The sequence below is a fragment of the Cyprinus carpio genome, chromosome B7 (assembly GCF_018340385.1).
Source record: "Cyprinus carpio isolate SPL01 chromosome B7, ASM1834038v1, whole genome shotgun sequence".
Classification (NCBI taxonomy): Eukaryota; Metazoa; Chordata; class Actinopteri; order Cypriniformes; family Cyprinidae; genus Cyprinus; species Cyprinus carpio.
The window spans coordinates 31,381,793-31,409,460 of NC_056603.1; the positions used below are offsets into that span (position 1 = coordinate 31,381,793).

The window sequence follows — 27,668 nt, forward strand, 5'->3', positions numbered from 1 at the left end:
GCTGTTGAGTTCCGCCCTTTTTTTACATTATTGCAGATAGGGATTCAAAAGATAACTTTTTTTTCCCCTTTGCACAGAGCTTGATTTAGGTATGACAAAACTGTTGCAATTAATTCACTTGGACAACTAATAGAATGTTAAACATTGACTTTTTCAGAGTTCATTGATTAGGCTATATAAAATTCAGTGAAGATTCAGTGAAGGTTGACTTTGAACTATGTAGTTATCTGCATGTCTCATCCATGAGAACAAGATTTTGGGTTGAGACCCAGAACCAAGCTGACTGAGCAATAATGCTACAGTGGGCCCTTTTATTAAAATACATGGAGGTAATACAAAAATAATACCAAAAATGGTCATATTCACTATTAGCCTACTTGATCTAATTCACAACCATCTAAATTACAATTAAGTACAAAATAATTGTATTCAGTTGTGTTTTAGTCACTAAAATAGTCCAGTACTTTATAGTCAAATACATTTTTATATTGAAATAATGAAGATTTCTGTGCCACTCTAGACTGGTTGCTGGCCCTTTCCTGGCCACCCTATGAAAACACCCTGACTCCGCCACTGCCTAAGAGGGCAAAGTGATTAATATCAGTTTATTTCTGAGCATATCTATTGTTCAAAAATAAAAAAAATAAAATAAAAAAAAATTGTGAATAGGTGTTTGATTTGCATTTGAGAGAAATTGAGAAGATTGTAAACATGGATATAAACTAGCCATGTTTCGCTGAAAATTGCTGTTTTGAATTCAAAATAGGACAGCTGTGTGATTCCAGTAGATCCAATGAGCTGAAAACTCTTGCTACTTCATACTTCAACATAAAACAATATTGAACTTTGACAATAAAGAGATGTTTAAATGCTACAATAGTGATTTTATAATGTCTAAATATAAATCCAGTAGCAAAACGTAAAAAAGAACTACATTCCAGAGTGGAATGGGTAAAGGAGACAATAAGTGATCCTCTGCTGCCATCTAGTGGACATAGTGGGGATCATGACATTCATTTTAATAGTATTTGTTTTTGTACCAGGTGAAATTTTAGCAGAAATCTTCCACTTAGCATGGCAAATTTTCGATAAATTATCTCTATAAGTAAAAATGAAAAAATGCAGATGTTCTTTAAAGTAAATTTTACTTTAGCACATGTTTTTTGAGCACGTGTGACATGTAAAAGGGTCTGGAAAAGTGGTGGAAAATGTTATGCTGCCTGTAACATTGTTCAGCATGACTGGTTTGGTGGTGGGTCAGTGATGGTCTGGGAAGGCATATCCATGGAGAAACACAGAGACCTCTACAGGCTAGACAATGGCACACTTACTGCATTAGGTATCGGGATGGAATCCTTGGACCCGTTGTCAGACCCTACGCTGGTGCATTGGGTCCTTGTTCCTCCTGGTGCACGACAATGCCCAGCCTCATGTGGCGAGAGTATGCAGTCAGTTCCAGGAGGATGAAGGAATTGATACCATTGAATGTCCCCCACACTCGCCTGACCTAAATCCAATAGAACACCTCTGGGACATTATGTTTCGGTCCATCTGACGTCGCCAGGTTGCACCTCAGACTGTCCAGGAGCTCAGTGATGCCCTGGTCCAGATCTGGGAAGGAATACCCCAGTACACCATTCTTCGTCTCATTAAGTGCGTGCCCTGACGTTGTCAGGTATGCATACAAGCACGTGGGGGCCATACAAACTACTGAGTACCATTTTGAGTTGCTGCAATGAAATTTCAGCTTAATGGACTTGCCTTCTGCATCCCTTTTTCACTTTAATTTTGAGTGTCTTTGAATTCAGCCCTCTGTAGGTTGATAATTTTCATTCCCATTAAACAATGTGGCATCTTTTCATTCCTAACAAATTACCCAGTCCATATGAGTATAGATATCCTGCATGATATTTTTCCCTATTGAGATCTGATGTGTTTTCAAAGTGTTCCTTTAATTTTTTTGAGCAGTATATATTAATGTAATGAAACAACTGCACATAACAATGTGAAATTACTGTTAAGACTGTACAGCTTTTATTGAATTAAATTTATTGAAATAAATATTTATGGTTGTTTAAACAAAAATGTAGACATTCATGTAGGGCAATGTAACAGTTGCACTTAACAACATAAAATTATGTTTAGAATGTACAGCTATTGTTGAATGAATAACGAATTAATGTAATTTCAAATGTAATTTAGGCAATATTTCACATGCATTTTTGCATCAAAAAATTTTTTTCTAAATAAATAATAGCTACTGTCAAGAACAGAAGCAACCTATAAACAAATGATGTTAGTGTAAAAACAAATATTTTAGCAGTCAAAAAATAATAAACATTGATTAATTGCATTTTGCATAAAATGTATGTTACATTATTGCACCTGCAGAGATGTGTAAAGTGCCCCCATTCTCAAAACAAACAGATGATACAGACAGACAAAAGACACAGACAAAAAAAAAACACACAATTCATTTGGTGTATGACTTCAAAATTACCTGCATTTCCCTTTCAAATCCATCAATAACATTTTTTGATGATCTCAGGGAGTGTAATGAGATCTGAGTTCATTAATAGTCACACAAAACAGCCATTATGCAAATATGAAAGGCAAATACACATCTCCATCAGTGCTGCTTCTGTTATCTATGGAAATTGCACTTATGTTCAAGTTTGATAAGTGTTCTAATCCAAATTCACTGACACTAAGCCAAAGGGCTAACTAGAGTTTCCTAACTGAAGTAGATGACATCTATTATCATTCTAAAACTTATGCCTAAGATCCTTACAAGGCCTTATCCGGGCATCTTTAAAACTTACACCGCAATTACAAATGTTGTTTCTAGTAAAAATTCTACCATTAACATATAATATATCCTACAGAATGAACCTCATTATCATTTTTTTAACTGTCCTGATATTTAGGATTGTGGCTAATATGCCATTCTAAGATATTATATTGTATAAGAGTAACATTATATTAATATTGTTTATATTCTATTATATTCATGTATTTATTTTTTTGGAATTGTATTATATATTTCAGATTTAATATTTTTATTTTAGTTTAAGATTTACTGAATTTATGTGATTTTGTCATTTTTATTTTTATTTCTATTTATTGATTTCCGTTTTAGCACTTCGTTTTAGTTAGTTGCAAAGGCAACAGTTCTAATTTTCATTTGAGTTTGGGTTCCAATAGTTTTAGTTTTCAATAACAACACTGAGTTACATACAGTATTCTATTAGGTTTGCAGTGATAATATGGCATCAACAGTCATGACATTCCATATATATGTATGTATGTATGTATGTATATATATGTATATATATATGTATATATACACACACACACACACGCACACACACACACACCAATGAGCCACTACATTATGACCACCCTCAGCCTAGAGCAATAAGCACTGATAACCATAATGATAACCACACAATCAATCTTGGAAACCTTGTGGGTTGTTCACGTGCCATTATAGTATGTATCAAAAGTGGTGCACAAATGGCCAAACAGTGAACAGTCGTCTGCAGCTCACTGGAAACATTTGCGCATTGTTCACAGTGACCACAGGGCCACAGTGCGACAAATCACCAGCAGCTACAACAGAGGTGACCAGGGCAATGTGTCACAGCACACAGTTCATTGCAGCCTTCTGCGTGTGGGCCTGAACAGCCCATGACCCAGCCGCGGCCTCATGCTAACTGCACGGAATGGCCAACAGTGCATGAACTGGGCAAAATGGAAGAAAGTGGCCTGGTCTGATGAATCAAGATTCCTGGTGCATCACATCGACGGCCAAGGCTTGATACGTCGATTACCATCACTGGCTATGGCACCTGGATGCACTGTTTGGTGGATACAGGCTAGCGATGGTGGTGTTATGCTGTGGGCGATGTTTTCTTGGGCCACTTCAGGCCCTATTATCCCAACAGCACAATTCCTGTCAGGTATCTGAACATTGATGCAAACCAAGCACATGTATTCACAGCAACCTGCCGGTGATGGTAATCATCAACAGGATAATGCGGCATGCCACACTGTCAGAATAGCCAAGGAGTAGTTTGAGGAACATGATGGTGAATTTCTGTTAATGCCTTGGCCTCCGAAACATTCACCCAGTCAAACATCAGTGGTTGAACTTGGAAAAGCGCGTTCACGCTACATCACCACCATCCCGTAATGTACAGGAACTGGAGGACTTTCTGTTGACATTATGGTACCAGATACCCCAGGAGACCTATGGCCTCGCCATGTGGCAACTGTTTTGTGGGCTAAAGGAGGTCCTACAGGTTAGGTGGTCATAATGTAATGGCTCATCAATACATATATTCATATATGTGTATATATGCGGGTATATATGTATATATGATGTTTATTTTTGTATGATAGCATATACGTAAATCATAAATTATTCTGTTCCATGTCTAGTCTTTTTCCCTTGTGTCACTACTGCAGTTCACTGGAAATCTTATAGTCAGCCCAACCTGAAGCGGGGCGTCTGCAGTTCATCGTACTCCTGTTATTGAATGCATTTCTCTGTGAAAAAGGAAAAAGCAGTGTGGGACTTAAATTGATACATTTGGAATTCACTGAATCTTGAGAGGCAGTTACATGCAGATCCAGAATGGTGCAAGAAGTTAGGGGTTGCTAAATAAGAGGAATCTGTTACATCAGGTTAAAAATGAAGTCGCTTCACAGCCAAAGACAGAAAGTCATACTAACATACTAATGTTATACAAATGTCATTGGAATGACATGAGGGTGAGTAAATTTTCATTTTTGGGTAAACTATCCCTTTAAAGTCAATATGAAATGAAAATTGACTGGAACATCCAGCCATCAAAACAGACAAAGGCTTCTCAGACGGAGGTGGCGAAGAGGAAGATCTGCAGCAAGGGCATCACCTTCAGGGTTGAGAGGTCTGCAAGAACAGCCTGCAAGAAGAAAAAAAATTGAAAAATGCAAAAACAAAGACTCTTTCTGGCCATGTAATATACAAGCATCAAGCACGGTTGTAGACTTTAGATAGTGTTGTCCTTTATGGTAAATATTCCCAACAGAGGCATCCATTCAGATTGCCTGGCAATAAAAACACCAGGCACTTAAGTTGTGCATGTTTTATGCAAGTTCAGCAAGCAGAATTGGTCATACGAATTTGCCGCACTCACCAACAATCTCAGTTTGAAACTGGCAGTGTTATTGACAATGAATAATTACCTATTTTTATGCATGAGAAAATTTGCTGATGTGACCACACCTTTAGCCAAACTACAAAGATGCATATCGGCCAACCCAGTTCCACCAAATGGAGCCTGCTGGCCAGCACTGATGTGACTCAAGAGCTTGGAAGGTGCTAAGAGTGCATCCGACTCACAGGAGCCGTTTGGGCGGGGGCCTTCAGAGGGAATCAAATGTTCTCAAGCTTCGGTCCTTATGGAATTGGAAGCAAATAAATTTAGAGGCCCCTATCAGGTTAGCACGTCTCCTCTAATGTTTCATGACCAGGCCTGGGCACTAAAAATACAACGTGTTATGATACTTTCTCCTGTAGGGACCAGGTGGTACATAAGCAAGCAGATACTGTCCAGCAGCATCTTCACAGTGTCTTGGGACCCAGGCCCGTGCGTCACTGCGGGTTACAGCCAGAATTAATGAAAGCAGGTCAGATGCACTTTTACTACAGCTGTCAATCAAGCAGTTGCATGCGACAGCATCCCACAGTGCAGACCTCTTAGCTAGCATAGGATGCTTTCATAAAAGTTAAATGTAGAAATTAAGTTTATTATGGGCTTTCGAATATTAAAATGTTAGGTTAAAAAAAAAAATATTTTATCCACATATACACTAAGGCAAGAAGTTTTCTGGGTTCAGTACAAGTTAAGCTAAATCAGAATTTGTAGAATGATATTAAATAATTTAGATCTGTCTCCTGTTTTCCTTGGTTACTGTATACAGGCTTTTTCAATGACAGTAAAGGGGAATCTTCACCCAATCATCACAAAATTCCAAATGGCATGTATTCCTATTGAAATAACTGGACTTCACGTGACCACTCTTTAAAGTGGTTTAAATTAACATTTTACAGTTGTTTATGATTTATCACGTTACAATGAAATGCCAACAAAGATGTAAAATTGGATGTAACTTCAGAGAGGTTAGTAAGCAACTTATTCTTAACTAAAATCCATGTTAACACTTATTGTTAACATTTTGAACCTATTTACTTCCATTGTAAGTGCCACAATGGAACATTGATTTTTGTGTTTATAAAAAAAAAAAAAAAACTAAGGACAATTGGAAACTATTTTGTAGTAATCAACATCATGCCACAAATGCTGCTTATTGGCCTTAACTTGTACTAAACCCAGAATATTCTTTTAAGTAATGAGTTCTAAACTGTTACACATACAAAGGCAAAGAAGGACACACACACACACACACACACACACATATACAGTGTTGACAGTTAACTGTCATGCTAAATTTCCCATCACATTTGAAATCACATCGTAAAAACATTTTAGAGCTGGGGTGTGGGGGACTTGGTCCACTTTTAAAAGTGGTTATCCCAGCAATTTTGAAACATGTGCCTTGGGTGGACTGAGTTACTAGTGTTGGCCTCGAGTGAAGACACTATTTTTGTATTGCTTAACACACACACACACAAGTAACAACCTCAGCTGATGCCAGTGATGTCACTTCCATTAGGTTTTCGGCTCGGAAGGCAAAGACAGCAGCGGCCAGGACTGAAAAAGAGGGACAGACAAACAGTCATCATCCAGGAAATTGGGTGTATGCCATATAACTGACTGACCCTTCTTATTTAAGAGTGCCCTAACATAGTGGTCACAATTTTCAAAATGAAGGTAAATTAAAAACAGTTTAACACCTCCTAAACACAGTGATTAACTATTTATTCATTCAGTTCCTGACATCAAACTCTGGCTGCATTCAATATGTGATCTGAAACAGTGAAGTGACCGTAAAAAATTATATGTTTCATGTTCATAATAGTTGGCGAAAGATCAGACATTAGATAATATCAATCTACCTGCTACTATCTCTAAGGAATCATATCCTAGGATACGGTCCCATAACAATAGGAGCTGGTCAGTGGACAGGTATCCTGAGAAGGCCCGGACTATCCACTTAAAGGCAATACGCAACCTAAGGAAGATATAGACACACACTGAGAAACACTCCCCAAAACATACACACAGTATAGACCTAAACCCTTATTCAGAATGTCTGTTATTTGCTTTCACAAATGTGGAGGTGTGAGACTTGTGTGTGCTTAATTCATCCATTAGATGGAGCTGCACAGTTACAATGTAACACTGTCATTGAAGTGACTTCAAAATTTCAACTGGAAACTAAAGCAACATGAGCATCATGTGAGTATATATAATAGATGAGACATTAATGAACATTCACACATGAGAATAATAATAAATTACATTTAAAAGTATCTTTTTTTTCAGCAAGAAACTAAAGTAACATAAGCTTTATATTAGTATGTAATAAATTAGGCCTTTGGTGGTTTCTAGCTCATTGCTATAGTTGCTAAGATTCCATTGTTTTTAGCACATAGCTATGAATTTGCTAAGGTGTCCTTGGTGGTGTTTAGCCTGTTGCTATTACTGTAAGTTACTAAGGTGTTTTAGCATGATGCTTTTCAAGAGGTTTTGGGAGGTTTTTAACCCATTGCTGTGTGGTTGATGTTCTAGGTGGTTTTAATCATGTTCCTACGCAGTTGCTTATGTGTTCTGGGTGTTTCTTATCCTCTTGTTATAGTTCTGATGGTTGCTTAATATTGCCTTGGTCTCTCTTTCATTGTAAATCTTATTCAGCAAGTTGAAATCATCAACTCTGGAAAGTTTTGCACAGATCCTTAATAGTTAAGGTTGGGGGTTTAGAATAATATCCTTGCCATAAATATAAGATGTTTATTAAATACATTCTTTTGTTATTAATCTAAAGATAGTATATTTGTTAAGTATATGGGCTCAGAATTAGATTAATCAATTGTCAAGAATAATTACATAGATGCTACTACTACTACAGTATGTCTAGGAGCAACAGTACTATTTAAATATAGCTACCAGCAGCAATTAAGTGGGCAAGCACAATAGAGGTAAAATAAAAGGAGCTAAGAAGCTGTCTTTAATACTGTCTGCTTAATAATGAAACACACTGCACGATTTTAGCAAAAAGATAATTGCATGTCACACTCTGTAACATGGGTCTAATAAACCTGGCTACAACATGTTTGTAGACGGTACGATGATGACACCTATTGACTCGTAGGTTATGACGCACGATACTACAGAAGAAAAAAACTTTATCAGCATGCGCTAGTGGTAAACAAAAAGAGCATGATAAATCACAGCTTAGCAGTTGTCATTTTTATGTGTGCTGAAAAAAGTGGAAGCAGCGAAAGAGGAAGGTATAAGAGCTTGAGGTAAGCAGTTTTGTTTTAGCGCCATGTCGCGTTGATTTCATGAAGCATTTTTATTGATTAGTCAGTAAACGTGGATCGTACCAGCAAACACACCTTGTGCGGTGATCATGCTGTGTCTTTGGTCACAAGGCTGTGGCAACGGCAGTCTTTGAACCGACACAGGACCACTGATTAGGAGCCACGATCACAGAAATTGCCTCGATTGTTTCAATGTCTGGGACAGCCGAAAATCATGCAGTGTATTTTATTTTTTATTTTTTTTGCTACATTTTGCTACAGAACTCAAAATGGCCGACACCAAAAAAGGCTGACACAGGAAAATTAGGTATCGTCCAATTCAGTATGCCATTCCAAATCTAATGAGGCCAATCTTGTCCAAACTGGTCAGAAGTTGTAAACAGAAACGTCAATTTTTTTCTCTACTTTTTTGATTAGTGCTAAAACTACTTATGTGTCCTCAGGTCAGGCTTGTTATAACACATACCAAGTTTAATCAGAATCCACTAACGTGTTGCATAGATATAGCCTTGTGTCCATTTTTGCACAAACTTCTTCAAATTTGTTAAGGTGCTTTACGGAAATGGTTTGATATATCAAAAAGCTTTTGATAACTTTTTGCCAGATTGCTCTGAATATGGTCTTTTACAGTTCAAAAGTTATTAGCAGAAACATGAACTCAATTTTGGTCTATTGGTGGCGCTAGAGAGTTTGAGTTAGAGACTCCAAATTTTCTGTTTTTAATGATGAGACTGTTCTCTGTCTTTGTGCCCAATTTCATAACTTTCCCCCCAGGTGGTTCTATAATATTCATAAGAGTCATAACAATTAGCTAAATCGTTTGTAAAATACAGAATTTTACTACAAAATTTGAAATGGTCCACGTTCAAAATGAGTGACATAGGAAATTTGGGCATCATCTGGTTTGGTATGCTGCTCCAAATCTAATGATATCAGTCTTATGATTGATTAAACTGTTTAGAAATTATAAACAAAAATGTCAGTTGTTTATATCTTTTGAACAGTAGGTGGCACTGTGCCGAAACTACTCATGTGCCCTTAGGTCACGCTTGTTATAACACATACAAAGTTTGGTAAGAATCCACTAAAGATATAGCCATAGTCATAATTAATTAACACGCTTCACGGGAATGGTTTGGTCCACTGGAAATCGTTTGATAACTTTTTGCCAAGTAGAAATTTACATTTTGGTGTGCATTTGACTCACCATGAGCCAAGGCAAAAATATTTTTGCTTCTAGACCTTAAGTTAAAAGTTACTAGCAAAAATATGGGTGCAAATTTGGCATAGAGACTTTTGCTAGTGTGCCAAATTTCATAACCTTGCCGCAAGCAATTATATGGGCTTCCATAGACTTCCAGAGTGGAAAAAGAAGAAGAAGACAAAGACAAAGATGAAGAAGACTAACAGATACAATTGCACAAACAGTCTAGGAAACTTAATGATTTTGTGCTTGGCCCCTAATAAATGACAAAGAACCAATAGACAAGAATAAAGACCAATTTTCATATTTTTTATATATCATACAAGATAAGCTACAAAAATGAATTTATTGAGTAATCTGCAATGTGAACTCACGGCTGGGCTCCAATCTCTCGTAGATGGTAGAAAAGCTGGGGAAGATGAGTCTGCAGTAATCTCTCAAACTGCAAGCACAAAGACACTATACCCTAACACACACACACACACACACACACACACACACACACACACACACACACACACACACACACACACACACAGGATTGGTGAGCTCAGAAATAGCCATCATCCTAAGTAAACTGACACAAAGGCAATCAATCATGTTACATCAACGTCACACATGCACACACAAGATACTCACAGATGGATGTGAGGAGACAGAGTGTAGTCTGAAGAAGTAGCGAATATACATCTCTCTAAATACGCTGTACAGCTTCGAAGGCTCATTATATAAGAAACACAGCGGTGCAACTGCAGCACAGAATACAGATAGATGCTTGTTTACAAAATAGATTTTGCTTTTAGAGGTTATGTGCTTTATTCTTCATACTCACCATACATTGAGAAGCCATGAAATGGAATGACACCTGTGGGACAGAGAGGTCATTTTCTTAAAAAATATTTGGAAAAAAACTAATAAAAAAATCTATTAAATGCACTGGCCCTGGTTTCTGACACATTTGAGAGAATTCAACAAATGAAGACTGTAAGGTGCATGTTGGGACATGCTGTGATGCAATTACTGTGCTTGTAAAAGCTTTCTTTCTCACCATTCGGGGGGTAAACCACAGCACACTGCTCCGAGCCAGACTTGCCTGAGAAAAAGAAATTTCATAGACTGAAAAGAAGCTAAGGAAGATATCATATCAACAAAGCTAAACATTCAAAAGACATTACTTTGGATGCAAGATTTAGGCGGTGTAGCACAGTTGTAGTTGAAATGCTCCAGGACTGCAGTGTCTCGAGAAAAACACAGCAAGACCTGTGGAGATAAACAATGGAAAAAGAGAGTAGGGATGATTTTTGGAGGCCAAAAACAGGAATTGAGTTGGCATTTTAGCATTTCCTGTTCTATTGTCCTGAAGTCAATGGGTTTTTAGAATAGGTTTTTGGTTAAATTGCTGTTGTTATCACAGACTGAATTTTCATGTTTTATTCGATGACATAATTAGATCAGTATAAGCTTTTATTAATCTGCTAACATTTTGGGAACATTAAACATCACACCGATCAGGTAAAATCATCTACTCACTAGTCTGCTTTTACAGCTTCATTGTGTTTATCACACTCTTGCAAACTATTCTAAAACTTGTAAGGAAAATGGTTTTAAATAAACAATGAAAAAGTTGTCATAAGCTTAATGCTAGTAACTAAAGTATAGTTGTTTACAGCCGTTTCTGGCAAAAAAAAACAAAAAAAAAAACTATTGGGTTTTGGTAAGAAAATTATAGTGAAACAAACTTCTGGGTTGGCCTACAAAACGACGTCATCACTGCGCAGAACTCTTTAATTGCCAGCACACACAGACATGGATTACGCACACATTGTATCTTTGCTAAATTGCTTATTTCCTGGTCCAATTACATTTGACGAGCCACTTAAGAGCTTTAGCCTGCAGAGGTCAAGCAGACATGCTCTTTCTTTTTTTATGATTTACCTCAAAATGGAAATATAATCAATTTGAAAAACAGCAATCTTTTTAAAATCAGTTATATCTGCTTTCTATGATGGTGGTTTTTCAGTAACTGCATTTTCTTCAATTGTTTTAAATGCATTTCTAATGCTTTTATAACCTTAAGAGGCCAAATACAGTGCTAGTGACGTAAAAGCGCCATGTCTTTTTTTTTTTTTTTTTATAATTTGGAATATTTTGTGGTATTTGCAAACAGAAAGCAACCACACAGAAACACCCTGGCAACCTATCACAACACCCTAGCATTGTGGTTACAAATTGTGCTCGGCCAAGTTCCACTCACATTTTATTCAAAAATATTATATTATATTATATTATATTATATTATATTATATTATATTATATTATATTATATTATATTATATTATATTATATTATATTATATTATAACAAAGCAATGTCATCACAGAGAACCTTTTTTTTTAGAGAGAGAGAGAGAGAGAGAGAGTTTGAATATCTGTTGGCTCTAGCTTATACACTACAAAGAGCCATTTTTGGACTGAATAGTAATTATGAACCTTTTGACCCTACTTTTCATAGAATTCACCTCTCTAATCATCATATCATGACCACACAGCGTCTAAAAATTCTTGAACTACCCAAAGAGTTCACACTAAACCAATATTTACAAGCAGTCCAGCTCCTTTATCACCTCACACCTGCAACTCATATTACTGTTCCATAGTGACAACACAATGTGCTTGTGAAGCCCCAAACAACTGGCTAATTCTCTCTCAAATTGCTTGCTCTTCAGGATTAATTGCTGAACTTTATTTTTTCAGAACCATTTATGAAACTAATTTAGGAAGAGTGTATTATTCCCTAAAAATGGCTGATATTAAAGGCAGTGTATCTAAGCATGTTTAGCTATTTTATAGGGAAAATGAACCCGCAAATTAAACTTGATTATGATTTTGTGGTGAAAGTGAATATCAAGCAGTGGAAATTTAATAAAGCTCATATGACTCATGAATTCCCTGTGAATAGAGAAGTCTATTTAGAGAGGTCTGTCTGTGAGACTACACAACAGTCCTATCTGTATCTATCTTGTACATCAGGTGCATGAAGTCAAAGATTTTGCATGGGTAACATTCTCACGAGTTTAGTCTACAGCCATATATGTGTATAAAGACCTCTATCAATGTCAAGTTCAAACTAACTTGGGAAATTGTTCTCCTCCTTTGATTATCAAAGCTTTTTATGACTCCGTGAGAATTCTCATTTGTAATCAGCTGACCGAAAGGTTGTGTTGTAAATGTGTATCAGAGAGTGAAAAGCTTTAACTCACTTGATATAAATAGTCCTCAAACACAAAGTAGTAATCATCATTACTTGCAGTAAGCTTCACATCCTGAGAAGAAAAAGCATCAGGCATTTTAATCAGAAACAGATGCACTAGGGGTACAAAAATGGGACACTTTTTAAATACATTGCATATAGCTTTGCAAACAAAAACTACTTAATTCTCTTACCATTGTATCTGTTTACCAGTTAAGCATATAAGCTTGATCTTGGAAGAGATGGGTCTTTCAGAACTGTTACTATATATTATTTAAAACCTATTATAGAACATTCAATAGAACAAATGGTGTATACCAAACCATTTCCATCAAATAAACTATACTGTAAATGTACCTTATATATTAGGTTGTCCACAAGCAGGTCATGGTGTATGACTCTAGCCTTCAGCTGTTCATAATGTGTTATGGCCTGTTTAATGAAATAAAAACAAAAGAATTGACACAGAGTCAGTTTATCTCAGTCAGCTGAATTGAATTAACCAATACATAATGGATAAAGAAGCACCTATACGCAGATCAAACTATCCCCAGTCATTACAGCTAAGTTAATTATACTAACCAATTAACAAATTAAATTGCTATTGTAAGCAGCAAATTAATAAGATTGCTGGGTCAAAAATGTTAAATGTCACAAAAGGCTGTACTGGAACAGATCACTGCAGATAATTAGAACCAGATCTAAATCATCTATGATTATGCTCTGTTTTCGGTTTTAAATGTTTTATATATATATATAATATATATATATATATATATATATATATATATATATATATATATATATATATATATATTAATGTATTTCCTAAAAATTGGTTCTGTTAATTTTTATTATTAATTTTCATATTATTTTTTTGTGGGAGAGTGTAGTACTTCACGAAATGAGAGAGAGAGAGAGAGAGAGAGAGAGAGAGAGAGAGAGAGAGAGAGAGAGAGAGAGAGAGAGAGAGAGAGAGAGAGAGAGAGAGAGAGAGAGAGAGAGAGAGAGAGAGAGAGAGAGAGAGAGAGAGAGAGAGAGAGAGAGAGAGAGCAATTTTTTTTTCTCATATATAGTTACATTAGAATAATGTCACACTTTTATTTTTATTTTAAGGTCCAATTCTGGCTATTAGCAAACCATTCAAACTCCTAATTTGCTGCTTATTAATAGTTCGTGAGATTGAAGTTTAGGTATTGGGTAGAATTAGGCATGTAAAATATGATCATGCAGAATATGTGCTTTACAATTACTAATAAACAGCCCAATATAGGCATGCTAATAAGCAATTATACTGTTCATGAAGAGACACTGTAGTCAAAAACTTTCAATTTTCCTGAAGTCATCCCAAGAAGCTCTTACTTGGAAATCATAATTGCAAGCTAACGTTATCATAATTAACTTTGATTATCCCTTATCATTTTAAACATTTACGCCCTGAGACAGGCTCCAATCATGACTCTTTTTAAAAGCCCATTGCCCTCCTGTTACCCAGAAGGACAGGAGAATTTTTCCCATTTTTTTGAGAATAGTTTGCGAGCTGGTTACTGTCATTCAGACAGCTGCTTTATCAGCAGTTACATAATTGTTCCACCTGAAACATTTAAACCTCTTGTGATTTCCCCTCTTCCCCTCTCTGTCATTCCACTGGCTCCTGTCCTGCCCACATCTACAGCACTAGCTCAAAAAGTGAGGGATTACTCTACTTGTTTAAAATGTCGCCCCACGCCGGGTGTTTGTCTTCTTATTAACACATAGAGAAAGTACATTCTCCAGATGCTGTTTCACTGCTTTAATGAAGGCCCAAGGACCCATCAGCCAGCTGGGAGACATTGCTTCACATCTGAAAATGGCAGCTATTAGATGGCCAGTGTGAAAAATCACAGTGGGTACCTGCTCTGTCATTTCTGCCCCACAAGCAGCTCAAAGCTAATTGTATTAGGAAGGATTATGTATTTAAGACTGTTTTCACACTTGACTGGACTGCTTGGTCTGGACCAGTGTACAATTACAAATGTCTTTTCACATTTTGAAAGGCATTATGCTATAAAAAGCATGCAAATTATACATCATTAATAGCGGCTGCCAAACCACCTTTTAAATCAAACTAAGATGTGGCTCAAATATGGTACACATAAGCAAAAATTGGTTTCACACCAATTTCGCTTACAAAAAGTGTTCCCTTCGCTTCATATAACCCAGATTGCACGTCTGATGGCAGATGGAGTATTCTGACGATGACTTTCATACCTTTTATGGACCTTGATAGTGTATTTACTTGGCAGTCTATGGGACTGTCACAGGCCTCCTAGTTTTCATCCAAAATATCTTAAATTGTGTTCCGAAGTTGAACAAAGCTTTTAGGGGTTTGGAACGACATGGGGGTAAGTGATTAATGACAAAATTTTCATTTTGGGGTGGAGTATCCCTTTAACAAAGTCTCTACTGTAAAAATGTTTACATCTTATATTTACTTTTTATGAACCCTCGCAAAACGGTGTTATGCTTTTACTACTTGTACTCTGAAACTGTAATTTGCACAGCATATGGAACATTTCAGCCATGAATGTGTCTGATAAGTACAAATAAATACCCATAAAATGTCCGTTTTGGCAAATGTTCACAACAACTGCCATAAATGTCAATTAAGATAAACAAATAGTTCAAAGGTACCTAAATATTTATGGTAGTTTTATATATGTTTGAGGGTCTGTGCAGGACTGTGTGTGTATGAAAGGGAGAAAAAAGTATATATACACTATACACACTGTTCAAAAGACTGGGGTCTGTGAAAGAAGTCTCTTGTGCTCACCAAGGTTGCATTAATTTGATTAGAAATACATTAAAAACAGCAATATTGTAAAGAATTATTACAATTTAAGATTTTTTTAAATGTTATGTATTCCTGTGACAGCAAAGCTGAATTTTTCGTAGTCATTACTTAAGTCTTCTTTCAGAAATCATTCTAATATGCTGATTTTGTGCTCAAGAATCATTTCTTATTATCATCAATGTATTACCAGGATCCATTTGACATTTTCATTGGGATTCTTTGATGAATAGTTAGTTCAAAGGAATAGAAATTATAGGATTTTTTTAATAATAATTGTCACTTATGATCAATTTAATGTGTTCTTGCTAAATAAAAGTAACAATTTCTTTCAAAACTCCAAACTTTTAAACAGTTGTGTGTGTATATATGTGTATATATATATTCCCTTTGAAAATGGCTATTGAAACTATTACCACTTTACTCTGAAGAAGCACTTCAAGTGAAGACTCTGATAGGTGCAGGGCAGAACCATAACATACACACACACACACACACAAAAAATCGCTGGCTCACTTCCATCTGGAATAACTGTCAAAACAGTGTCCCCTTTCTAAATGCAGTTTGAAATGGAGTCATTACCTCAGGATCATCAGTAGTATTCAGGATGAGAGACCACAGCTGGGCCCTGAGACCGGTGGGGCAGCCCTGCCTGCTGTACTGCTGCGCCGCTGCACTGTCATGCTCGCTCACCACTACAGAAAAGCAGAAAAACAAGTGGGACCGTCACACATCTTAGTAAACACTTTTAGAGAGAAACCTTCTAGATGTGTCTAAAACCTAAAGAAGCTGCCTTGATGCCAAGTCTGTCACTGACAAAACAAGTATTGTTTTGTATTCGAATGTGTATTCTAAAGAAAACCGTAATATAATGTCTAATGATCTGGAGCATATTCAAGAGATCAAAAATATGGTAATATTGTGAAATATTATTACAACTTAAATTAACTGTTTTCTATTTTAATATGTTTTCAAATGTATCAGCATATACTCTACATTCATGTGATGGCAAATCTGAATGTTCAGCAGCCATTAATCCATTCTTCAAAGTCACATGATCCTTCAGAAATTATCCTAATATGCTGATATGCTTTTTCTTAGGTAATAATTCTTATTTATTATCAATGTGGAAAATAATTATAATTTTATTCAACTGGAGAATTTTTTATGTATAGCATCATGGGATATCACAGGCAGTGGAAGAAGCATTTATGCTGCCTTCATAATCTGACCAGACTGTATTATTTGAGGGGAAATGGAATGGCAAATATTAAACAAATATTCTCCACAAGACCCAGTGATAAAGCAGTATTAAACAAGCATTTGTGTCATGATAACGCCAAAAAGAGTTTATTTTTACCTTTTTTTCCAATGTGAATGTGCTCACTCTCAAACAAATCTGTGTTGAAACAGAGGAGAAACAGAGAAGAAGTGAGAGGCCAAACAGACCGTACAATACCAATATTTAAACATGAGCAGTGAACCTCTTTGGTAACATTAAATACAATACATATACACACAACAGAGAGAGTTTATAGGGTCAAAACATTACAAACAGAGTTTAGGTGAAGCCTCTGTTGACGTGACATACAATAGGAACATCCTATTTGGATTAGTGTGAAAGGGATCTGACGGTAGAGAAGCTCATCCCATGTAATATTACTCCACTACCCCTCATGTTATGGATGAAATGTGTAAATAATTACCTGGAGGAACATGTGTGTGATCATCTATACCAAGCTGTCCATAAGTAAGACCTAGTTCTGGATACATTTCCCTCTGCAACAAATACAAAATATCTCATCCCTACCAATGGAGGTGTGTTATATTTATGATCATTTATAATTATTTTGAGACAATGTAACAAACATTTGTTTCAATTAAAATTTTATGGTTCTGAAATTCTGAGGTCAGGTAAATTTTTTTAAACTTGTTATTAATTATGAAACATTGGTTTAGTACAGATACATTTTTGTACTTATTTTGCATGTTTTTTTTAAAGATATTTTGCTTTGGAACATACTAGATACTAGATATACTAGAAGTTTCTATAACATTCAGTAATATTCTAGTGCTTTCTGGAACATTCCAGAGCATTGTGGGAATAGTCATAAAAGACAAAAATCATCCAACATACACTATTATGCATGTACCATGTAATTTTTATGCATAAGTAATAACAGATTAGCTTTTATACGTTTTTTTTTAGTAAGCTTGTAACATTTATTTGACTGCTATTAATACGACACAAAAATATGATTTTCGTATAAAGCATGTCAAATTCAAAATGAAACAAAACTTCAGCTGGTTTAAAAAAGCAGTGAGCACCAAGATAGTTAACTCTTGATTACTGTAATTTGTTTAAAGAAATGGTTTCAGATGATAATCAGCAGTCACGATGCACATTGTTTTTGTCTTGACATTAAAAAAATAGAAGGAAGTGAAATAAAAAAAGGGGGACTCACAGTTTGAGGAATGTCACGGACGTTGAGGGAAACCTGGATTAATCCCCAGTGGCTTCTGACTGTGAGATCTTCACTGCGCTCGTTATTTGGGTTTTTTAAACCAACCAACACCTACACAACAAAAAATATTATGTTTCATATTACCTAAATAAGAATACATACAGGTGCATCTCAATGAATTAGAATGTCGTGGAAAAGTTCATTTATTTCAGAAATTCAACTCAAATTGTGAAACTGGTGTATTACATAAATTCAATGCACACAGACTGAAGTAGTTTAAGTCTTTGGTTCTTTTAATTGTGGTGATTTTGGCTCACATTTAACAAAAACCCACCAATTCACTATCTCAACAACTTAGAATACTTCACAAAAAATTTTTAGTGAATTGTTGGCCTTCTGGAAAGTGTGTTCATTTACTGTACATGTACTCAATACTTGGTAGGGGCTCCTTTTGCTTTAATTACTGCCTCAATTCGGCGTGGCATGGAGGTGATCAGTTTTGTGGCACTGCTGAGGTGGTATGGAAGCCCAGGTTTCTTTGACAGTGGCCTTCAGCTCATCTACATTTTTTGGTCTCTTGTTTCTCATTTTCCTCTTGACAATACCTCATGGATTCTCTATGGGGTTCAGGTCTGGTGAGTTTGCTGACCAGTCAAGCACTCCAACACCATGCTTATTTAACCAACTTTTGGTGCTTTTGGCAGTGTGGGAAGGTGCCAAATCCTGCTGGAAAATGAAATCAGCATCTTCAAAAAGCTGGTCAGCAGAAGGAAGCATGAAGTGCTCCAAAATTTCTTGGTAAAGGGATGCAGTGACTTTGGTTTTCAAAAAACACAATGGACCAACACCAGCTGATGACATTGCACCCCAAATCATCACAGACTGTGTAAACTTAACACTGGACTTCAAGAAACTTGGGCTATGAGCTTCTCCACCCTTCCTCCAGACTCTAGGACCTTGGTTTCCAAATGAAATACAAAACTTGCTCTCATCTGAAAAGAGGACTTTGGACCACTGGGCAACAGTCCTGTTCTTCTTCTCCTTAGCCCAGGTGAGACGCCTCTGACGTTGTCTGTGGTTCAGGAGTGGCTTAACAAGAGGAATACGACAACTGATTCCTTGACACGTCTGTGTGTGGTGGCTCTTGATGCCTTGAACCCATCCTCAGACCATTCCTTGTGAAGTTCACTCAAATTCTTGAATCGATTTTGCTTGACAGTCTTCATAAGGCTGCGGTTCTCTCGGTTGGTTGTGCATCTTTTTCTTCCACACTTTTTCCTTCCACTTAACTTTCTGTTAACATGCTTGGATACAGCACTCTGTGAACAGCCAGCTTCTTTGGCAGTGAATGTTTGTGGCTTACCCTCTTTGTGAAGGGTGTCAATGATTATCTTCTGGACAACTGTCAGATCAGCAGTCTTCCCCATGATTGTGTAGCCTAGTGAACCAAACTGAGAGACCATTTTGAAGGCTCAGGAAACCTTTGCAGGTGTTTTGAGTTGATTAGCTGATCGGCATGTCACCATATTCTAATTTGTTGAGATAGTGAATTGGTGGGCTTTTGTTAAATGTAAGACAAAATCATCACAATTAAAAGAACCAAAGACTTAAACTACTTCAGTCTGTGTGCACTGAATTTATTTCAAGTTGAATTACTGAAATAAATGAACTTTTCCACAACATTCTAATTTATTGAGATGTATAGAAATAAGTGAGACATGATAAATGCTAAAACCTTGGATAACATTTTCTACAAATCCCTCTTATCCCAGCTGAATATGCCAACTATATATAGCCAACAATAAATAAACCATTCATAAGTGTAAACACAGTGGCTGTGTGGTGCTATCAAAACAACCACTCAGTCAATTCTCACTCAAGAGTAATTTAACCGAACATTTCCTGAGGGAATCCAATCAGCTGCTTTATATCCAGGCCTATCTTTCTCATTTGGACCGGATGTTTTCAATAAACTGATTTGATTATGTAAGTGAGACCCACCTCAAGGAAGTCTTTGGGTGCGTAGACAGGCCTGAATTTGCTTAGGTCTGCAATAAGAAAACACGGCTCTGAGTGCTTCCAAACTTGTATATTATAATAGCCTACCAATTAGTGTCATTAAAAACATGATGACGAAATTCTTTCAATCTTAACCCTTCAATCATGTCAAAGACATTCTCTTATAGTTTTTATAATGCAGCAGACGTAATGAGGACCCTTAACTTGTAACCTCAGTATCTTAATTGCTCTCTGTTATCTGTGGCACTTCACATCCACAATTATTAATATTGATTAATAACAGCTAAAAGATGCTGTCAGTTTTTAAAACTCTGGCAACTGATCAGAAAAAATTTTTTTTAATAATTTGTATGTGTGTATATATATATATATATATATATATATATATATATATATATATATATATATATAAATAAAAGTACGCAAAGAAAATGCAGTACTGGAGTATAAAATCTCACACAGCTATTATACAGCTTCAGAAGACCTGGAATATGGAATATGTATTTTTTGGACATACAAAATCCCCATCCAATTGGAAAAGAGCATAAACCTTTGTTGAGTGAGTGAGTGAGTGAGTGAGTGAGTGAGTGAGTGAGTGAGTGAGTGAGTGAGTGAGTGAGAAATAAATGATGACCAAATCTTAATTTTGCAAGTAATCCTCTAACATGAACAAAATCTGTTAATCTGGCGATATTACTGTATGTTTTGAAAGTTACGCTGAAATTGTAATACAGTACAAGAACAAGAGAAACAAAGTGCAAGCAAAAGAAAGATTGCAAGAAAGAAGCTAAGCAATAGCTTTAGTAAATGGGATGTGGTCCAGGCATCTGGACATGCTCTGGATTCACAGGAATGGCTGTTTATGCCAGTGTCCTGCAGAAAGCGGTGAATGTTATCATATACACTGCAAACTGATAACATTGTTATGGAGCTGTTATACTGCTCAGGGCTTCTGTGTGTGAGCCAAACCTCTGTGTGTAAACATTCTGCAATGCATGAACACACACACACACTGGGATGTAACCTTGAGCATATCAGAGTGGAAGCACGGACTTTGAGTCTCTATATTACCTGGTTCATCAGTTCCCATCTCGTTCCATTTATTTGTCAGCTCGTTCTGCTCTGGGACTGGCCGCTGTATAAAAGAAAAAAAAGATAGTTTAATTGCTCAAATGCACATGTAAATGAGTCATTGTACATTCAATGAAATAAACCTTTACCTTCCGTGCCAACGGAATTCCCAACTCAGTGCACATACTGTTCAAACTCTTCAGGATCCGCTTCTCCCAGTTCACCTACAACAAACACCCACAAGACAAACTATCAGTCATCTATGCACTCTGCATGGCTCCAAAATGTATTTGGACACTCAGGCCACACTTAATGTACAAATGTCTTTGCTAAATTTAACAAAATAAAAAAACGAGTGAAATCTATTGTAAAATAGCACATACTTTTCAAGCAAAACAAGTATGGTCATGTTACAAATAATGACTCAAGATTTGAGAGTCAGGAAGATATTTGTTTTATTTTTTTTTTTTTTTTTCAGAAGATGCATTTAATTGATCAAACGTGACAGTCAAGACATTTATATTGTAACGAAAGGTTTCTATTAAAATTACCAAAATTAAAAAAAAATCCTGCCTGAAATAATATATTTACTAATATTTATTAGGAATAATTATTTATTTAATTATTAGTGATTTTTAAGAAGCAAATCAGCATATTAGAATGATTTCTGAAGGATCACGTGACACTGGAGACTGCAGCAATGTCTACTGATAATTCAGCTTTGCCATAACAGGAATAGAATACATATTTCAATACATTTGAAAATATATTAAAATAGAAAACTGTCGTTTTTATTGTAATATTTCACAATGTTATTTTTTTACTGTATTTGTGATAACATAAATCCAGTCTTGCTGAGCATAAGGGACTTCTTTTAAAAACACTGAAAGATCTTACTGACCCAAACATTTTGAATGATAATTTATAAGGTAGTTTATTTTTACTGAAGCAAAATGTTGATAACCAGATCATGTTTATAATGTACAGTAGTTAATGTGATTAACTACATCTGTAATTCCTCTGCACCTTTGTGAACTTGAGGAGAACGGACTTAATACAGTACAGTGAGTGACCTTGACACCAGATGATTAAAAGTAATGGCTTGTTTGTTCTTAGAAATTGTCATTTGTCTGAAGAGTCAAATGCAACATAAAATTCTGTTACTTATGCAATTACATTCAGAAATGTAAAATGTGACTTACAGTAAGAGTTCAAAACTGTTTGATGCCACTCTATTTGAGTATAAGCAGAGAAATACAGTATATAAAGACTAAAAAATGATAGAGCAAGAATAATAAAGATAAAGATTGTGTACCTGGGCTTTGCGCATATATGCCAAGGGCTCTTTGGTGTGTTCGGGAGGTGCTCTAGGGTGCCTAGGGGGAGGCAGACTATACCACACAAACACACATAAATAAATAAATAATAATAATAATAAAATAAATAAATAAAAAATGACTACTGGTGATGGATTCAACAAAAGCATATACCAGCACTGATTAACAACCACACAGCTGAGAGTAGATCTGTCTTTAAATGTTTTTGTTAATTCTTCTGTGAAGAAAATGAATGGGATTTTTACTTGTATTCATACATTTGCTCCTCCCACTCTCAAACTCTGACATACACCAGATCTTCACATTAACGTCTACACAAAAAGACATTTAACCAGGACACCTGTACTATAACACACCAAGTCACCATACTCCATTATTAAACTTTATGAAGCTCTTTCTTTCAGTCCCTTCAGTCTTTCCTCTCTTCCTTTAACTTAAAACACTCTTTTTAGGATAAACACATCAATGTGTATCTACAAAACAACTCACAACACTGTCCATTTTCAAACAAGGCTAAGGGGTCCTATATGTAAAGGTATACATATATATTTATTGCTTTTTTCTCATCTGTAACAATGTCCAGCTCAAACTCTTTTATTGGCTGCACTCTGTAAACATAATTTGTATTGTACCTCAGACTCTCCTGTCAGTCCTGTCCTGTATTTGGATCTGGATCATTTCAAGCTTAATAAAATTATTCTATCTCTTGTCATTTTTACATTTGGCCAAAAGGAGTTCCTGTCATAAAATTGTATAAATACTAAAAGTGGAGGAACAAACACTCTAGACACTTTCAAAGTACTTGTGTGTGAGACGGAGAGAGACAGAGTACATCATCTTGTCTAAATCTCATGTCATCAGTTTTATTGCTGATGATCTCAGTATGGTAATACAGGAATAAAATAAATACAATAAAATAGAAAATACAAGTAGAAGAAACCAGTTAATGTAATTAATGGAAAAAAAAACAATTTTATATTCACAATATATCACTTACATGTGTAATTCCCTGTAAACGGCATTTTGTAATTTTCTCTCCCAACCTACAAGAATGAAAGGATCAGTGAAACTACAAGAATTACACACAAGAAACACATTCATCACTTGAGCAATGCATCACTTGAAAGATGTCGAGATCATATATGATCAGTCACATGATCATTAAAAAAACTACTAAATTACTTACAAATCATTTGCAAAATGTTAGTGCATAGTTAATTCACAGTTTACACTTAGGTTAGGTTAGGGGTGTGTGTGTGTGTGTGTGTGTGTGTGTGTGTGTGTGTGTTTCTTGTGTCTGTAAACATTTTAAGGGACAGTGAATATGAATGAATGCAATTAATGTTCAATAAAGGTTGGTTTAAAGCACTTAATTAATGACATTTTCTGTGACCTAATTTCATAACTATTCACTCATTATTACCAATGAACAATTCCTTTGCTATGAGGTAATTAAACCTTATTAATTTAGATAATTACAGTGCAAATTAATGAAGAACTCAGTACTTATATAGTTTATTAGTGTCTGTTAGTCTATTAAAGTTTATGAACTATGAATAAACTATAAACTAATAGTTTATTAATGATTTGTAAGTTCTTTATTCAGTTTTCAAATTGTGTCAAAGAATTTTTTTGTTGACAAAAAAATTATATTTCTATATTTTCTTGGACTTTATGATAATAATTGATAATCAGACAATATTTTGCTGAGTGTGTTGTACTGCAGGACTGTTTAAAATGCTTTTTAAATAAAGGCAATTACAATATTAAGTCATTTGCGGCTGTTACCAACAAATAAAATCATTATCAACAAAACTCATGCAATGCAGAGGGAACACAGAAGCTGCATCTGTTTAATGCAAGGCATGAATGCTTTAATCTGCTGTTGAAAATGCATAAATAATGTTTTGCTATTTTAATCTTAAAACGTTGAATACTGATATTTGAAATGATTTAAAATATATATATAAAAAGGTACTTTAAAATGTGAAATTAAAATCACCAGTAGGTGGCAGCAAGTCACTGGTAATAACGGAGTCATTGCGATTAAACCGAATCATTCAAATGGTTGATTCATTCAGGAACGAAACTCTATTGTCATGTTTTTCAGAGACGCAAAACAGTGTTTTTGTTCACTGAACTGTTGTATAAAATCAATATCACATTTGTGATTTTTAATTGTTTTGTGATTATATAAATGTTCTGCCCCATATCTTGAATTTTGCGAGCATTCTAAATGCATTTTATTATAGCCTGCTGAATCATGCAGTGAAAGAACACACTCTAAAATAAGCATTCAGTCTAGCTAGTGTTTGAGCACTCATAACTCAATAATCAACGAAGCTGTCCATACACTGTATGATAAATGAATCTCTAACTTACATCGTACGTACATCGGCACTTTTTTGCTTAAGATGAGGGAATTCGCGAGTTTCATTATGAACAAAACTCTGGGGTTTCAGCAATGAATAATCTGAACGGCTCTGATTGGCTCCTGCATTCCTAAGCTCAAGAGAATCGTGTGTGATTGATTAGAATATATATATAAAATATGATGTAACATAAGCAGGTCTAAATTTAATACAGGAATCGAAACTTCAAGTATTAAAGTTCTATTGAAAAAAATCAGGGGACCCCCGAGTATATTTTTCATTAGCATATACCTATTATTAAAGGTGCAGTGTGTAAATTTTAGTGGCATCTAGCGGTGAAGCTGCGAAGTGCAACCAACGGCTCAGTCCCCCGCTCACCCCTCCCTTTAGAGAAGCTGTGGTGGCCGACACAGGTAAAGATGACGTCGGTAAAGACAGCAAAGAGCAATGAGATTTCTTTACAAAGGTACATTAAGGAATTATATTGACTTAATTCAAGAAATCGATGTTATTGTGCATATTAATGTACTTGTTCATAATTGTGTCAGTTAGGGTGACCAGACGTCCCGAAAAATTCGGGACAGTCCCGAAATATAAACTGTTGTCCCGAATCCCGAATCTGGCCCTAATTGTCCCAAAAATTATACTAAAGCAAAATCTTGCGTAGTTATTGTCTGATAAACATTTAAAACTGTCTGCGGAGGTTGAGTCGTCCTGCAACCAGCCCCCGCCGGCTGCTCATTGGCTGCAGCATCTTTTTTGTAAGTTCTAAAAAAATACCGTAGGCGGCTAGGCACGAATTTAGATATGCATTGATAAGCTAATTTTTGATTCATTCCGTTGGTATGGCTGGTGTACCGGAACCCCAACACGCTGCTAAAAAGCAAAAACGATGAAGAGAGCGCAAGTTGCTGCAGCCGCGAGGAGGACAGTGATGCACGCGTAAAGGAGTGATTCATTGTTCGCGTCACTGTGTACAAAAAAATACTAAACTACACAATTATTTCGTTATTTTCGTTTTAGCTTATTAGCGTTAGGCTATACAGAAAGGTCCGATTTACGCACTGTTACTTACAACAAGTCATTTTTTTTTTGACATTTGAGTTTATGATTTTAATATTGTTGTTTTTTTTGTTGTTTTTTTTTGTTTTTTGTTTTTTTGTGGCAGACTAAAGACTAATGACAGACTGTTGATCTTTGAATAAAAATTTGAACCTGTTTGGTTCAGGTTTGAAATTCTTTATCCTTTATTATAGGCTACGCAGTCTAATAGAAACCCCCCATCCCGTCACCCCAGACCGCAGATCCCCAGACCGCTCAATCTAAGGTAATTAAAACATAACGGTTTATTAAGTAAGGTATTTATACACTTCTGAAAACATTGTAATGATTATAAACATATGATATATTATATTTGTAAATATTACACATTGCACCTTTAAGTGTTACCAAAAAAAAGATTAATATGCAGATTTGTTGTTTAAAAAACATTTCTTTATATTATCATCAATTTGTGCTGCTTAATATTTTTGTAAAAATAAACGTAACTATTTTTATCACTCTTTGATGAATAGAAAGATCAAAAGAAAAGTATTTATTTGAAAAATAAATATTTAATAGAAATATTTTGTAACAGTGTAAATGTCTTCACTGTCACTTTTGATCAATTTAATGAATCATTGCTGACTAAAATTATAAATAATAATAATAATAATAAAGAAAAAGAAAAATATAAAAGGTACTTGCTTGAAATTTCATTCAATATTTTACTCTACATCGGAGCCATGTCATACCTGATGCCTTTAACAATCTTCTCACGTCATCTTTCAGCGTTTCCAGTTTAATTTCAGGTTTGTGCAAACATTCCTAGGAAAAAGAACACATTTCTGCAGTGAAATACAACAGCGGTATACTGCCCTGGCCGTATATCGTGTTGCACACTCTGCAGTCAGTTAGCTGAAGCTGCTCACTTTAGCCTGTTTCTCCAGCTGAGAGTGTAAATGAGTCCCTTTGAGCCGCTGAACAATCTGCGTTATAGAGACAGACAGCTCTGCGCTCTCGTCCAGCATTATCACTCTTTTAATGTGATGTCGAAGGGATTTTCTGTGATCATCTGCAGCGCTGCAGCGTCGCAGGATCAAGCACCGTATCCAGGCAAATCACAACAAACCCTTCAGGAAACACTGGCTCCGACACAAGGTTCCGACATGCCTTTATTAACTTTAACAATACGAGTTCCTGTTGTAAAAATCTAAATAATGGATTCCACAAAATGACGCTTTTTTATTTAGCTTGTGTTTTTATTATGCATTTATTTATTTTATTAAAAATATTAAAACAATACACTTAAATACATTTTACATATTTATACATATTGCATTATGTTTAAATTTCCTTGTTTGATTAAATGTTTACTTGAAAACTTTAAAAATTCAAAATCCAAAATGGAAAAAACAGGGTTGTTGTTTTTATTATTATTATTCAGAAGAAAATATGTCATAGGTCTTTAGGTGTCACTCATTAAATATAGCCTATGTTTAAAAAGAGAAAAATAAAAAAGTAATCCTTCTTAACAGGTTGAACCTGAACATGTATAGACATGAACAAGAAAGCACTTTCTCTTCTCT

General features: G+C 35.5%; 1 protein-coding gene across 1 annotated transcript; it reads right to left on the minus strand.

Moving 5' to 3' along the window:
• Positions 1–2,060: 2,060 nt before the first annotated feature.
• tbc1d19 (TBC1 domain family, member 19) lies at positions 2,061–27,241 on the minus strand. Its single transcript, XM_042728324.1, has 21 exons — positions 27,012–27,241; positions 26,835–26,907; positions 23,667–23,712; positions 22,648–22,723; positions 21,482–21,556; positions 21,333–21,396; positions 20,244–20,290; positions 18,243–18,353; positions 17,484–17,556; positions 17,138–17,176; positions 16,360–16,472; positions 13,305–13,379; positions 12,958–13,020; positions 10,874–10,958; positions 10,747–10,791; positions 10,531–10,563; positions 10,338–10,447; positions 10,073–10,164; positions 7,067–7,182; positions 6,691–6,761; positions 2,061–4,949 (listed from the first exon to the last, which is right to left on the minus strand). Exons 1-21 carry the CDS (start codon positions 27,108–27,110, stop codon positions 4,875–4,877), a joined length of 1,581 nt encoding a protein of 526 aa, XP_042584258.1. The 5' UTR covers positions 27,111–27,241; the 3' UTR covers positions 2,061–4,874.
• Between the last annotated feature and the right edge of the window lie 427 nt (positions 27,242–27,668).

Bases quoted from the DNA above. Each gene is read 5' to 3' on its own strand.
- tbc1d19 (XM_042728324.1), bottom strand. From the start codon at position 27,110: ATGCTGGACGAGAGCGCAGAGCTGTCTGTCTCTATAACGCAGATTGTT. The intron at 23,713-26,834 runs GTATGACATGGC...TCATTCTTGTAG, and splicing joins AAGATTGTTAAAGGCATCAG to GTTGGGAGAGAAAATTACAA. The intron at 21,557-22,647 runs GTACACAATCTT...TGTTTGTTGTAG, and splicing joins CATATATGCGCAAAGCCCAG to GTGAACTGGGAGAAGCGGAT.